Raw genomic sequence first — 15,624 nt, forward strand, 5'->3', positions numbered from 1 at the left:
TTAGAAGTACGAGGAAAAAACTCCAGGGTACGAAATGAAACCCTAAATATAACTTGTGGAATGAAATTTTTGTTCAATCATAAATCAGTCTTTCAAAATGTTACTAAAATGTTTGTTAGTTTTTTTTCTAAATAGCTCTCTTTCTTTAAATAACCGTATAATATCCCCAACAATTTTGAACGATTAAAAAATAAAAGAATTCTGATTTCACCCCGAAGTCCGCGACAATTCGAAATGAGCACTGCACGTCTGCGCTGTTGAATTCTATTCATTATAAGAAGAGAAGTCCGTTATGCAGGATCAAAACGTAGGGCTGAAATAGTGACATTTTTAGGGCAAACCAACATGACAATTTCTTTAGGACAGCAAGTTGAGTCTGAATTCTGAGGGTCAAGGGCAAGATAACAGACAGTAACCATTTCCTCGTATCATTAACAACAGAGCAGAAAATCAAAGTAACAACAAATTGAATTACTTTGAAGACATTCATTTTCCTAGTGTTGATACAAAGGTAGAAACTTTCGAATCCCTCCTTTAAATTCGTAACGTACACGAAATCAAGTGAGACAGTCGTACATGGGATTGATATCTTCTCCTTTCCATAAATATTATCACGGAAATATTTAATATACCGTGTAATAATTGTTATAGATAGTGTAATAATTGACAATGGATACAACTTTGAACTTGTTAATTTCAAACAAAACTTGTCTTTGATGGAGATAAACATGCCAAAATGCAGATAGATATAATTCAATTATTGTCGTTCCGCCCGTAGTCAAGACCAGCATGATGAATGAATGACCAATATATCAAACAAATAATTTTCTATGTTGTTAAATTATACCTATAAAAAAGTGGCTAATAACCAAAGTATAATATTAAGTTTTTCAACCTGTACATCAGTCTTATCAGGTTTTGGTGGAGAACCATGAAATCTCGTTCATCCTTCACTTAGAGCATCGACCGAACAATTTCTGACCAAGCCTACTAAACCCAAATATGGAGAGGTTCTGTTGCCGACATACAGTTGGTATTTCACAATTCACATGTTCTAATTCTACTGTAATTGTGGATATGACGCATATTCGACACTTCTGGTCGCGCGCGAGTTTGAGTGCACGTCACGTGATATTGTCAGCAGTGAGTGTAAGTACGAGTTTCGAAAATTTTTCGAATTCAAAGCCCACACCCTTTGGCCTTTGGCATGTCTGTAGTAAATATTTTGACACAAACTCTACTCTGTTTGCAGCATGATAATGTCGTGCTCAAAACTTCAGCTTTCACAGAAAAACTTTCATTGCAGCTGACGGCTCCCTGATATGTTAATCTTGGCGAGTATAGAAATGTTGATAAAGGAGTGCGAAAGTTAAAAGGCAACAGTAGCAGTCAAAACGCTTTGCGGAACGCTTTGCAGTCAGCTCGTGCAACTTTAGTCACTAATACTTTTATCGTACATGCATTGTATTTCGAACTATACAATATTATGGGATACCGACTCTTAGACCCACAACTAGTTTTAGAACGTCTGCTTAGACCTGTCAGGAGTACAAGCACAACGAAAGTGCAAGTTATTAATAACAATCTTCCGGAGAACGATAGTCGCCGGGATCATTTTCAACATACAACTGTCAATCCACGATCATCCGAACATGGGGGACTCAACAATTTCAATAACATGGCCACCACTGCAGGATTCGAATTAAAAGCCCCGGTTAATAGCCCCGTTATGCAGTTCGAAGCCCCACCGGTCAGGATAGCGTTTACTGACCGCAAACCGCCTCGACCTAGAGCCGCCCATAGAAAAAATCAGATAAAACATCCAAACCTTTCAGATGAAGTAGAAAACACTATATGTTATGGTCCTCAGACGGCTATATCACTGTGGAAGACCGAGTATATTTTGAGCGTCCCGAAATTTCAAAATACCGAGGAATCCATTGAGGTGCATAATTATGAGCTTAAAATGCCAAAGAAAAAAAGCAAACCAACCAAGTTACGAAAGCTGGTCTCAGAGTTTAGGACGATCAGATCCGACACAGATCTCATCAGCAAACACCAGTTTTCGCTTCAACAAGTACATGTTCAGGATCGTTCGTTTAGACGCAAAGTTGGAAGACCTAAGGGAGCCCACCATAAGAACCACCCGATGTTCATCCCTGGCCTAGCAGATCATGACAGTGACGACGAATTTGAGGCTTTGTCAGAAGCAACAGCGGCATCGTCCAAACTTGTCAACCAGTTGATAAAACCTGCTGAACCTTCAAGGATGAGTGAACGAGCGATATTTACATTTGTTCCAGGTTCAAACGTATAATAAGTATTTATCTTCCTCGTGAAATTAATTATGGGCATCCTACTCCTAGATTAGATTGTGTACTGTACACACGGACTTTAAATTACTGTCTGACCTATTTCAGGACCACCAGAAAACTCTAGAACACCGGAACAACCATTGGTGATCCGTGGTACTCGAGTAAGCTCCAATGAAACACAAAAGGTCGCCGAAAACAAAGTTGATAAACAAATATCTCCTAATTCTGACGAAGGAGGTATCATTAAAGAACTGGAGGATCTGATGACTTTAAACCCAGACTCGAGAATGTCAGATGTAACAATTTCAGCAACGTCAGAAAGGCCTATCAACTGTCTAGGGTGAATTATTTGAAATCCCATGAAAGATCCATACATAATTTGAGAGCCAATTATCGTAACACTAAAAGTAATTTTGACTGATCAATAAGCTGAATTTTGATCATATTATTATAATTTTTTATTTTGTTTGCCGTATTGAATTATCATTCATTAATAACTTAACTTAACAATTGAAATAACATTATACTAATAAATGAAACATTGCAGACATGCTTTGCTCCCGGGAGGTATTAGTGATACTGATTCTGAACCAGAATTGGGAGAAGAACCTAACACCAAAATTCGAAAAGCAACATCAAAACCATCCCAGAGTGTCAAAAGAAACAAAACTCGCGACAGAGCATGCAATGTAGGACGAACTATTATCTTTCCATTCAAAAGACCTTTCAATGGTGTGAGACGAGCGGTCACAAGGGTGATCACATCAATCCGGGCTCTACTGTTAAATTCCTGAAAAATTAATTCGAAAAGAAGGAATTTTGAAACCAGGAAATCAAACTCGACAGCAGTCTCAGAATTTGGATCGAACACGAAATCTCCTATTAAGCGATTGAGTACTTGAAATTTTAATGGGTAATTCCTTTATAAAGAATTACCCATTATTACCAGATTAATTTTGCTATAAAAGCAAATCAGAAAAGTCCTTGATGCATTTTGTATTATCAACCAGAAAAGCAAAAAATGTTGCAAGTTAGGCGAAAATGCATGGTCTCGTTTTTAATTTTCTTGTAATAGTTTCACGATTGAATGACTACTTCTACTATGTCGGAGCTAAGTCCGATCTACGCCAGATAACCCACTCCATATATCCCTGTCCCGCATCAGGGTTCGCAGTTCCTCTTTAGAGTTTGTCCCAACTTCCTTCAGTAACTTAGACAAGTAGCTTTGTCTTGGTCGGCCTTGCTGTGCTCTACAGTGCGTAGGTTCCCATAAGACTAAATCACTGGCAAGTAGCTCAGGATGTCCGACGATTGAATGAAATGTAGCAATCTGGATATAATACTTTTTTTAAAATCTCGACACTTATTTTACTTCGGCCATTCCAACAGCCACATTGTTACACAATTGTGTAACCAGCCAATTACAGGAATTATAGCCAACTATGTCAGATGCGACGGTCTCAACAATTACGTCAGAGGGACCTGACAACTGCGGACTGCCTGAGGTAAATATTTTGTAAAGTTGGAGGCCAATAGCAAATAGATTAGAGGACTATGTTTTATTGCCTACCACTTTCAATATTTATAATTATATAATAATTAGCTTAATTTACAACAATCTATTAGTTTGTTTGAGTTTAATCTTGTCCTGCTGCAGTATTGTCATTGAACTGTTGTCTATAAGTAATGATACGTTAGTAAGCATTTCTAACAACAACTAATAAGTAAACCATTGCAGACAGAATTTGCTACTGGGTGCAGTCAGCGATTCCAAAGGAGAAGTAGTCAAAAAGAAACCATAAAAACTCAATGATTATTTTCGATAAAAAGCCACCACCGCCTAGGGCTGCTCACCCGAAGAGACCACGCGAACCAGAAAAAACTTTCAGAAGAGTGACACAAATTAGTATAAGTGTTAACTAAAACAAATGAAAGCAGTAAAAGTGACAGCACGAAAGATCAGCAAGCAAAGGACCAAATGAAACAAAAAGATTTGTTATCAAGTTATAATACGCTAACCATTATTGGTTCATGTGTCTTCCAAGAGCTGTTATAAAGACGACCAAAACACTTTGTCAAGAAAACAATACAGCACGTGTACGATTTCGAAGCCTCGCAATAACTGTTGGCGCTGTTTATGTTTCTTCTTTTACTATCAATTCGTAAACACAGAAAAATGGTTTTGGAGCGTCTTCGTACACCATTAAAGACAACTGTAAATACAGGTAGGCCTCAAAACCCAATGAGCCAACAGAAACGCAACAGAAACGCTTGGGGCTGTCTTCACGGACAGAAGCCTCCACGACCCAGGGCTGCTCACCCGAGAAGACCACGCACAAGAGTACACCATCATGCTGTGGCTGGTGACAGGTAAAGAGTAGAAACCCTTATGGCCCAAGGGTGCGCATCACAAGAACCACCCGATGTTCATCCCTGGTCGTGATTAGGAGGTTGATAAAGAATACATTAGAAGGCTTCCTCAGAAGAAACTATAACTTCCTCAAAGAGAATGAGATGACAGAAAATAAGGAACGAGGGACTTTATTCCTAGCTCGATTCTCATTTCGGCTGATTAAAGGGCTGATTGAATCAACGGAAAGAGCTATATTTACATTTGTTCCAGGTATTTCTTTTTTAGATACTGTTTGAACTTTGATTTCAATTGTTCATGCAGCGAAGAGTGAGGCAATTGCTTGTACTTTAGTAATTACCAAATTACTGAACTGCAGATCGTACGGTTGCGGTAGCTGAGCTTATATAAAACATAACCCATTCATATATTTTTTTTAAATAGCCAATTTGCATGATCATTCAATTCAATTTCAGGGAAGAGTAATGAACGTAAAGAGGCAGAAAGTAATATTATTATTGATATCGCATCTACATAAAATTGCAAAACAGTTTAGAACTTAAAGATGAAGTTTTGAAATCTGTTTGTTTGGGGACCGGTTTTTGGTACACCGGCCAATGTTTACAAAATCATATGATACATAACAATATAATTGTATTTAATATACGTGAATATTAGAATAGAAATGAAATCTTAAATTTCTATTTATTCCCTGAAATTGCTACTAAGTTCAAAATAAATTTATATGATGAAGTCTACTATAAGAATATATATGAAAGTCAGACCTGCTTCGCGAAAACTAACAGTTCTGTGTGCTAACAGATCCTGACTGATACTAATTTACACTAACTAACTAAGTAACTAATACTCTTAACTATCTAAAAACCAGCTAGCTAGCGTGTGTGCTCGTAGAGCAGCTTAAATAATAAAATATGAGCCTCAGTTCATGCTGCTTAAATCTCCTCACAAAATACTGCATCGTAAAAAAACTCGTTAAAAACGGTTTATAGAATACAACGGCCACCACTTACACCAAATTATAAATACATACTATGTAAAAACTACACTGTATCACCACGTAGATAACGAAAGTGAACATAACATATTAAAGTTCATAAATTCTGATAACAAGTCAGTGTACTTGTAGATAAGGCTCTAGCTCTCACTAACACAATTAACTTTATTGTCTCTGATAAAATAACGCTTGCTATTGTCCTGCTTTATAAGTTCTTTCATCTGTTTGACAAGTCCACTGTGTAGTATTCTCTGCTCCCTTGTCCTATCCAGTGCAAGATAAACTGACTTAAATCATCATTTGTTTTAAGTTTGTGTGCATTCCTTAGTATAATGTCCACATCGCTAGAGCTTTGTAACTGACCTTTGACTGGTCGCGTTTTCTCAGGAACTTTCTTCCCAATCCTGCATATCTCATCCGTGTCAGGAAAATGACAGCCGGCCTCAGCAAAAACTGACTTGAAAAAGTCCGGGAGAGGGTCCATCTCTAATACGTCCTCCCACTCCCCTTCTTCCGTCTCTTTCAAACCGTAGATAATCAAGTTTCTCGATCTTTCTTCTTCTTTATTCACTGATCGCACGGCTTCTTTCACAGTTTTTGTTGTCAGCTGATTGTTTAGGACGCTGTTCTTCTTGACGACATCTGCCCAACTTTTCATTTCATTCTTTACAGTTTTCTTCACCGATTCGATCTGATTCTGCTGTCTGTTTATCAGCTGCTTTTGCATGTCTATCTGTTCTGTTTTCATCTGATCTATCTTGCTGGCTGCAGACCTGCATAGCTTCATATTGCTGTCCATTAAATTTACTATGCTGCTGAGGAAATTTACAAGCGGACCCTTAAGCAGTTTTTGTAGAACACCCTGGTTGATATCAGAGAAGGACGAGACATTCACGGCTTTCATGAGCTTTCCAATCTCCGATTGCATATCCTTTTCCACTGTGTGTAGTAAGTCCACAGAGAAATTCATCAGGTTAGCGTGGTGTGTAACACTTGCAGATAACAACTGCTGATAACAAGCTAAAAACGATACAAATGCTAAGTGGTTTACTGCGAATCTGAAATTGAAATGAATATCTAGACAATATTTAGAGTAATGAAATTATTATTAATTCATTCATCATTGACGTTTTATTATATTTGAGGCAATGCTCAATTAAATTGAAAAGTCGTCACAACTTTTATATATAACCTGCAAAACCGCTAAAAGCTAAAATTGAAAATTGACTCACTTGACTCCCGTGTCGTTGAGACCCGTGTCAGCTCGTAGGCTATCAACATAGGTCATGGCTGGTCTCCCCCTACTCCGCACCCCATGAGTTGGTTCCCAGAGTAGCAAGCGGTTTGCGACTAGTTCTGGGTGCCGGTGGATATGGCCTGCTAGTCGCATCCTGCGCTTTTGGATCTTCATGGTTGCTCTCGGTAGGTTGCCATAGACTTCTTTGTTGGTTTTTCGCTGCTTCCAATCCACATTAAGTGCCATCCTTAGCATTCTAGTGTAGCAGCCATCAATGCGTTTCTTCAGTTGCTCTGTCAACGTCAACGTTTCAGAACCATAAAGAAGTATTGACTCCACAGTAGCAACAAATAGACGGATCTTCAGTCCTCTTCTAAGGTCAGACTTCCACATCTTCTTTAGCTTGTGGCAGGCTGCCCAAGCCTTAGCTTTTCTGATCCGCAGGTCCCTCTCTGTTGTTGATATCCAAGCTCCAAGGTAAACAAAGTCTGTCACCTTTTCCAGCTGGTTTCCAGAACAGCTATTAAGACTACTCGCCTCTTTTGTCATGTTCAGAGTCATGAACTTAGTTTTAGTGCCGTTCATGGCTAGCCCAACACTCAGTGCTGCTTTCTCAAGCCTGTCTAGGAATAGTTTTGCCCCTTCAATGGTATCAGTGATAAGGGCAACATCATCTGCAAACTCGACGTCTGCGATCTTCTCGGCTGTCGGCACCAATCCTTCTACTCCGTGCAGGCCTGAGAGTGAACCCAGAGTCCGAGTCATCATCGTCTATAGACACTGTCATGATATATAGTCGATCACGATAATGAACAAGTACGGGGCAAGAGTGTCTCCTTGCAGTACTCCAGCCAGGATATCAAAAATTTCTGTTATACCATCGGCTGTAACTACTTTAGCCTTTGTGCTCGTATAGATACCCTCAATGAGCCGCACTATGGCTTCTGGTATGCCATATGCTTTCAATATCTTCATGAGCAAACCTCTATGCACACTATCGAACGCCTTTTTGAAATCTATGAAAACCATGGTGGCCTTAAGATTTTTAGCTCTAGCACCCTCCATAATTCTTCGTAGAGCAAGGATCTGCGATGTTGTAGAGCGCCCAGGTCTAAAGCCATTCTGGTTGTCCCTTAAAACTTCCTCAAGACTTGGCTTCATCCTGTTCAGCAACATTTTGTTCAGAGTTTTACTGACTATCGATGTCAGAGATATTCCTCTGTAGTTGTCGGTCTTACTCTTAGTGAGGTCCCCTTTCTTTGGCACAGGAACAATATTACTGAGCTTCCATTGATCGGGCATGAGACCATCACATAATGCATCGTTGCAGAACTTCAGGATGACGTCATCGATGTCCACCCTCTTCATCACTTCAGGTGAGATACCATCATCACCATAAGCTTTGCCTTCTACTATCTGCTTGTAGCGCGATGCGTTACTGTGCCGCGCCGCGCACTCAACAAGGCTTCTCACAGCGAGATTGGCTAGATCGGCGAGATGCGCTACTGTGCCGCGCCGAGCTGCCATGAATTGACATCGTCAATTAACTATCTGCTTTTTGGCAAGACGTAGTTCCTCAATGGTGAACGGGCCATCCTCAATATTCAGTGGAGGGTGTATATTCCTGATCGGAATACTATTGTCAGGGACTGTGGGTGGCTAATTGAAAATTAGACTATGATTAATGATCATATATTTGATTTTGTATTGTATATTTGTATTGTACTGTATCATCCTGCCAATGTATATATAAAGTACACACTAGGCGCGAGCTCAGATATAATGCAATGGCAATGCAATAGGAGAGTGGAGACCCCTTCAGTACATACTGGGTAAACATAGTATTATTACTATTGGCTCTTACTTATATACTAATTCGCTCGCCCAAAAATTTCACGTGACTTTGGTTTTTATGGTTTTGCAGCCGTACAAAACGGTTTTAGTTTTACATAAACGGTAATCCTGCAACCCTAACCATAATGCATAACCCCAAAGCTATCCATAACCCTTACCACAACCCTAACCCTAGCCCCAGCCCTAAACAATCGAATTCATGAATTTTACTAGCCTGTCACGTGACAAAAACGGTTTTTCCCGTAACTCTCCAGGAAAGCATTTTTACCCTACGTCATTGGTCATGGGGGTGATTCGAAATCCATTACACCGATTCAGATCAATTTCATACCCAAAGGGCCTTTTCACAAACATTTTCTTCAAATTTGGGCGAGCGATTTAGTAGGAGCGATTACTATTACTATACTATTACTATAAACTATACTAGTTGCCAATTTTCAATATTATAGTCACATGGTCAGCAAATCTTGACCAGGAGCTCGCTCCTCTCTAGTATCAAATCATCAATAATTAAATGAAAATCCAAAACACAGAACAAGAAATGCAAAATGTGAAATGGGGCCGCTTTTCTTTTGAATTTGTGGATGGCCGCTCATGCATCAATTTCCCGACCGTGATTGATGGCGTATTTCATCATATTCCATATTATATATATATAACAACCTGGGGGCTGGGTACCCGAGTCTTTACTGTTTATATACATGCAGATTTTGGATATAATATCAATATGGCGAAGCGCGACAATAGTGAATAGGCGGAACGAAGTGGCAGGCCGAGCGCCGCCCAGTTATTATTTTACATCGTTAATTTCTATTATATTTATACGTGCATGGTGAAATTAACAATTTACTTGTTATATTATGAGCAGGTCAGCGTTGCCAGTTGTGCGACAACAATTTGAATTATATCTAATTTAGATTACCTCGTAAAATAACTTTGCGCAGGCTAGTCAGGAACGTGGGCACGTACGACGACGACATCTGACGGTCGTTGCCATGAGAACACATCGATGTTCAAATTTTGCAGTCAGCACGTGCAACTTCAGTTATTATTATCAAATTCGTAACATTAGCAAATTAGAACCAGAAGATTAGAAGAATCAGAAAGAAGAAGCAGGTTAAAAATGGAGAAAACAATCATGGTTTTCAAGACAACAAGCTCAGCCAACAATGGGAAGCCAATGAACAGCCCTATTTTGGCCACAGGATCAAGACCACCGAGACCGAGGGCGGCCCACCATAGGAGGCAAAGAACACCTACAGAGCTGCCCGAAAGTGCAGGTACTAAGTTACATTCTCATTTTTATTATCATCAGTGTGAAATTGTTGAATTCTGAATTTCTTCGTACTTTCAAATTGTAGTAGCTTTTAGTAACCCTAGATTAGATTTTGTACTCATTAAACTATTACAACCTATATAATAGTAGAACTAAAAGAAGCTTATATGGCTAGACTGGCTTGCGAATAGACAACGATCCATCAACTTGAGGAGTATCTTGGCCTCAGGCCAGACTCCTCAATGTCTGACGTCACAACTTCGACGATGTCAGCAACATCAAGGTAAATATTTTGTATTTGTAATGCAAAAGTCTATAGATTAGAGGGTCAGGTTTTATTGCCTAACACTTTAAATATTTATTATAATATATTGGTTTAATCTACAACAATCTATTAGTTTATTTGAATTTAATCTTGCTGCAGTATTGAACGGTTCATTTTAATAATACGTTAGTAAGCATTTGAACGGTTTATTTTAATGATACGTTAGTACTTAGTAAGCATTTGAACGGTTTATTTTAATGATACATTATATAGTAAGCATTTGCATTGTATCAATAAAATTATTATTAATTATTCCAGGCACAGCGTACTCCCAGGTGCCGTGAACGATTCGGAAGATGAGGTAAGAAGGGAAAAAGTCTTCGATACCAGGAGTGTCGAGTCCCATAGGAAAATAGAGAAGGTAAAGAGGCGCAAAAGGATTCCCATTCAAGGACGAGCGGCTCTCTCGTCTTTGAAGAGAACTTTAACTGCTGCAAAGACGAATTTCATGGCCTGTTTCCATTGGTTAGTTTTAAATTTAATTCATTAAAAATAGTTACCACAGAAAATTGGGCTGTAGGCGTGCAGTGATAGATGCACATTTTTTCATCCGGAACATTGCCCAACATCTTTGTCTGATTAGAGCAGTCCCCCAGTTCCAACCGCAAGTCATGTTCCTCCTCCTCCAGCGAACTGGTCGAACATTCTAGCATCTGGCCAATGAACATTCTGATTCATTCTTTTAACCCAAGCGCCGGCCATGGCACATTGGCACCTTCAGATATGCTAAGAAATTTTCAAAGAATAAAAGCAATATCAGCACGCTTTTTGATGGAAACGGTGCCATCAAATAGAATCCAAAAAACAGATTACCAACCTCTTGCAGAGTCAGTTCTTGTCAGTATTCAGTGGTCCTTGACTCTGCTTCTTTTAGTCCCCTCAAATCGAGCATCCTTTTACATGCTGGTTGACCTTTCTTCTTCGTGACCACTGTAAGATAGAGCATTGGAGCCCTGTGCTTACCCCGGTAAAATTAATAAATCAAGAAAAAAAAATGTTTAGATTTTGTTTTCTTTGCATTTAGTAAATCGTTTTGTTGCTTGTATGAAGCCGATGATCCTTGGTAGTGAGAATTTGGCCACTATGTCTGTCACGCTAAGATAAAAGGAGTCAAAGTATCCTCCTCGTTAGTAAGACCAACGGCCAATAGGCACTGGCCAATAAAGTGGTTCATTGTCTCCTCCTCCATGAGAAAGTGTGGACAAATTTTGGGGACCGTTGTCGGCTTGAACTTATTAATGTGGTAGTTTAGTTCACAATGTCAAGTAAGGAATTGTGTTGCTGTTCTTATGCTCTCTTTGCCAAGTTTTGGGATTGATCTGGCGAACTTATGTCTCCATACTCGGCTGGTTGACCATTACTTGGTGTTTTATAACTGACACCGTGTGGACATTAGCCAAGTTTCAGCAAGCTGTAAATCTCATCAAGCTGTAAATTGGGCCGCTGCGATTTATCATCATTTGCTGAATGCTGTTCAGTTTCCTGTGATTTAAAGAGTGAAAGCTTTTTTCTGAAGCTCGTTTTCATTGAATTTGAGGTGAACATTTTTTGCATGTTCTGGGAGGATGGAGAGTTTCTGAGAGCGGAACTGCTTTACTCAAAAGGTTGCCAATAACTAGCCTTATTTTGTATTTATTCAAAATAACAGTTGAAATATTTTTCAGATTCCGCGCACACTGGAATCCACACCTCCCTTCGCCTATAGAATGTGCCTATTGACGACCTAGGAAGACCACCGGTCCCTATTCTCGCTATCACTGAATCATGGTCGAAGCCAAATATCAGTGACGCTCAAATAGCTATAGATGGGTACAACAGTCTTAGAGCAGACCGTAAAAGTCGAAAAGGTGGTGGTTGTGTGCTTTACGTTGAAAATTCGCTGCTAGTATCATATACTGTAAATTTTAGTGACAAACATTGCAGTATGCTGCATTGTTTCATAGACTCTATGAACGCCCTTGTTTCCGTGATATACCGCCGACCAGATGCTCCTCTCGGATCCTTCACAGCAGTCCTGGACCAGGTGCAGGAGAAGCTAAATAACTTGACATCGGACGATAGATCACCTGACATCTACATTATGGAGGATTTCAACCTCCCAAATATAGATTGGGACTCTTGCCAAGCTTTACCTGGTCAACCGCTTTGTGACCAGCAAGCTTGTTCCGAACTAATTGATTTCATGGAGAGAAATTTCTTGACACAAATGATTTGTAAGCCCACGAGAAATAACAATACCATCGATCTCGTCCTCACAAATAAACCACAAGACACAGTTGAGACCAACATCTCCGAATGCCAATTATCTGACCATAGGCTAATCGAGCTCGTACTCGGACATAACCCACTCTGCCCAAAAGAACATACTCTGATATCTTTCGACAGAAACTCTTTTCGAGCGACTGATTTTCATAGAGCAGATTTTGAAGCTATGAACGATCGTTAACTGGATCTCTTTGATCAGAGAACTCTGTTATGAAGATGAAGATGGAAGTACATTTCTGGAGCTTATACGCCCAACTGTCCTCCAGAATCCAGATAACCCTCCTAAATTCGCCTTCTAAAGACCCTACCGGAACTGGCCCCTCCCGCCCCCGTAGAAGTCGCCAAGTCCGTGAAAAATACGCAATGAAGAGGAAAAGAAGAAAACTGAATGCCCAAATAAGTGCACTTACTCAAAACAACCCAACTTCGAGAAAGATCGAAAAGCTGAAAACCGAAGAAAATCTTCTGACCGTGACCTTCTAAATAGGCGAACTTGTGATCAAGCAACTTAACGAAAAAGAAGTAAAAGCTGTTAGTACAATAAAGGCGAACCCAAGATTCTTTTATTCTTACGCTAAACGATTTGCAAAGATAAAATCATCCGTCGCCCCAATTAGAGACACAAACGGAACTCTGAAAATGGACCCAGCGGAAAAAGCAGAAATTCTACAGACTCAATACTTCAATATGTCACAGTAACCCAAATTCTGAAAATGTAGAAGAGTGCCTCACCGGATTAGATCCTCATCTAAAGGAAGATATCAACACATTCACCTTCACAGCAGACGACATATCAGATGCCATAAAGGAACCGGACCCGTATGCATCCACCCCTGATGGTGACATCCCGGCCACGATCCTAACTAAATGTCGAAGGACAATCGCTGAACCAATTTATCTACTCTGGAAACGCTCATTTGATAACGGAGTCATACCATCTGGCATGAAGACACAGTACATCACACCTGTGTTCAAGAAAAGAGACCGAACATCTGCCGCTAACTACCTCCCTGTCTCGATAACCTCTCACATTATTAAGATATTTGAGAGAGTGGAAGTTGGAACATATGGAGTCAAACAGCTTTCTCTCCCCCCATCAGCATGGATTCCGCAAGAAAAGAAGCTGCTTAACTCAATTAATAGACCACGTAGATAATATCCTGAAAACTCTCAATGACGGCAACGAGGTTGATGTGATATACCTTGAATATGCCAAAGCGTTGATCGATAAGGTAGACCATCAAATACTACTTGCAAAGGCAAAACGCTATGGAATAAAAGGAAAGACTCTGCAATGGCTGACCGAATTCCTGAAGGATCGCCTGCAAACTGTGGTCGTGGAAAGAACAAAATCATCATTTCAGCTAGTAATCAGTGGGCTACCCCAAGGAACAGTATTGGGACCCATACTTTTCATTCTATATATTGACGACCAACTTGGCACATTGGTTACCGCTCTGGGAAAGGTGTTTGCTGACGAAACCAAGCTCATTGGAAAATTCATGGACCTAGCTACCAAAAGCCTACCTCAAGACGACCTCCTCAATGTAATAACTTGGGCCCTGAAAAACAACATGCAACTAAATGAGGCCAAATTTGAAATATTGAATTACAGCTTGAACAATTCATTACTTTTAAGAGAATTACCCTTTACCAGTCAATATTCCTGTTACAAATTACCAAATGGAAGAACTATTGACTCAGCCAAAACTGTGAGGGACCTAGGGGTTCTCCTGTCAAATGACTGCTCCTGGTTTTCTCACATACAGCTTTCTAAAACAGCAAGGACGATGACGTCATGGGTCCTTACTCACCTTAGCGTATTCAGAGATAGGTCACGCTTCCTCATGCTCACCTTTTACAAAACTATGGTGAGGAGGCAAACTCGAATACTGCTGCCCGGTGTGGAACCCTGACAAAATCAGCGATATAGAAGCTATTGAAACTTGAAATCATCCAACGACACTACACTCGTCGAATCAGTGGCTGCCAGAACCTTGATTACTGGGAACACCTGCAGAACCTGAATCTTCTCTCATTACCGAGACGCAGAGAACGGTACATCATAATCCATATATGGAATATGATGAATGGACTAGCTCTGAACGACATCAACATGCAGTTCAAGGAAAGCTCCCGGCACTGTGTAAAGGCCACTGCCTGCATTTAATAAAAAGGCACAATGCTCAATCTCGACCCATTATGAAACTCTTTTGGAGTAAAAGCAGCCAAACTACGGAACCTGCCCCCCCAAGGAAGTTAACACAATCCAAGTCTTGGAAACTTTCAAATCCTCCCTTGCTAAATTCTCGTAAGGCTTCCCGGATACCCCGCCCACAAAAGCTATACCGCCATCACAAATAACTCTCTTCTGGAATGGACTCTACAAAAAGATCTAATCCAGGAGTGATCGGACGTACTTGATAATGTACGATCCCTGCCGAACCTACCTAAAGTAACCTAAAGTAACCTGAAGTAACCTATTGGGGAGTCACGACTGTGAGGAGCCGACGAAAAAGGCAGAGATTATGAGTAAGACAATCCCATACCTCAGGGCAAAAGAAAGAACAAATCTGCGAGCTCTTCAAAAAAGGGCATGCCCACATGGATCATCTGGCAAGGTCCTTGTAGACGGCAAAACCTTGTGAACTGTGAAAGGAATCTTCTTTTGATTTGTCGGCGTCGACAGTAAGCCTTCCTTATGGTGGCTTTCACAACGCGTCCCCATTCTCCAACTCCTGCTGCCGGAGAGAGAGAGAGACTCCCAAATTATATACCATAAATATATTAAACATAGATATCGACAACAGACTCCGAGAGTCTTGAAGAAACGGAATCATCATCGGGGAAGGAAAGAGGCTAGACACCAACCGATTCCCCAGCAACTTAACGCCATGGAGGTACCGTGTAACCCCGCAACTCAAGCTGTTCCGGGACTACACCCGCCCATTCCATCCCATACATGATGGCGCAAAGGTGGTTCAGCG

General features: G+C 40.3%; 1 protein-coding gene across 1 annotated transcript; it reads left to right on the forward strand.

Annotated features, from left to right (window-relative positions):
* Nucleotides 1-1,409: 1,409 nt before the first annotated feature.
* LOC134821035 (uncharacterized) lies at nucleotides 1,410-3,479 on the forward strand. Its single transcript, XM_063831700.1, has 3 exons — nucleotides 1,410-2,303; nucleotides 2,421-2,655; nucleotides 2,863-3,479. The coding sequence occupies exons 1-3, from the start codon at nucleotides 1,487-1,489 to the stop codon at nucleotides 3,107-3,109; spliced, it is 1,299 nt and encodes a 432-aa protein (XP_063687770.1). The 5' UTR covers nucleotides 1,410-1,486; the 3' UTR covers nucleotides 3,110-3,479.
* Nucleotides 3,480-15,624: the final 12,145 nt, after the last annotated feature.

The sequence above is a fragment of the Bolinopsis microptera genome, chromosome 9 (genome assembly GCF_026151205.1).
Source record: "Bolinopsis microptera isolate Bmic1 chromosome 9, MBARI_Bmic_1.0, whole genome shotgun sequence".
Lineage (NCBI taxonomy): Eukaryota > Metazoa > Ctenophora > Tentaculata > Lobata > Bolinopsidae > Bolinopsis > Bolinopsis microptera.

What these genes read in the sequence shown, in the direction of transcription:
- LOC134821035 (XM_063831700.1), top strand. Translation starts at nt 1,487, where the DNA reads ATGGGATACCGACTCTTAGACCCACAACTAGTTTTAGAACGTCTGCTT. An exon ending in GATATTTACATTTGTTCCAG is followed by an intron (nt 2,304 to 2,420) that starts GTTCAAACGTAT and finishes GACCTATTTCAG; the next exon opens with GACCACCAGAAAACTCTAGA. An exon ending in AGGCCTATCAACTGTCTAGG is followed by an intron (nt 2,656 to 2,862) that starts GTGAATTATTTG and finishes GAAACATTGCAG; the next exon opens with ACATGCTTTGCTCCCGGGAG.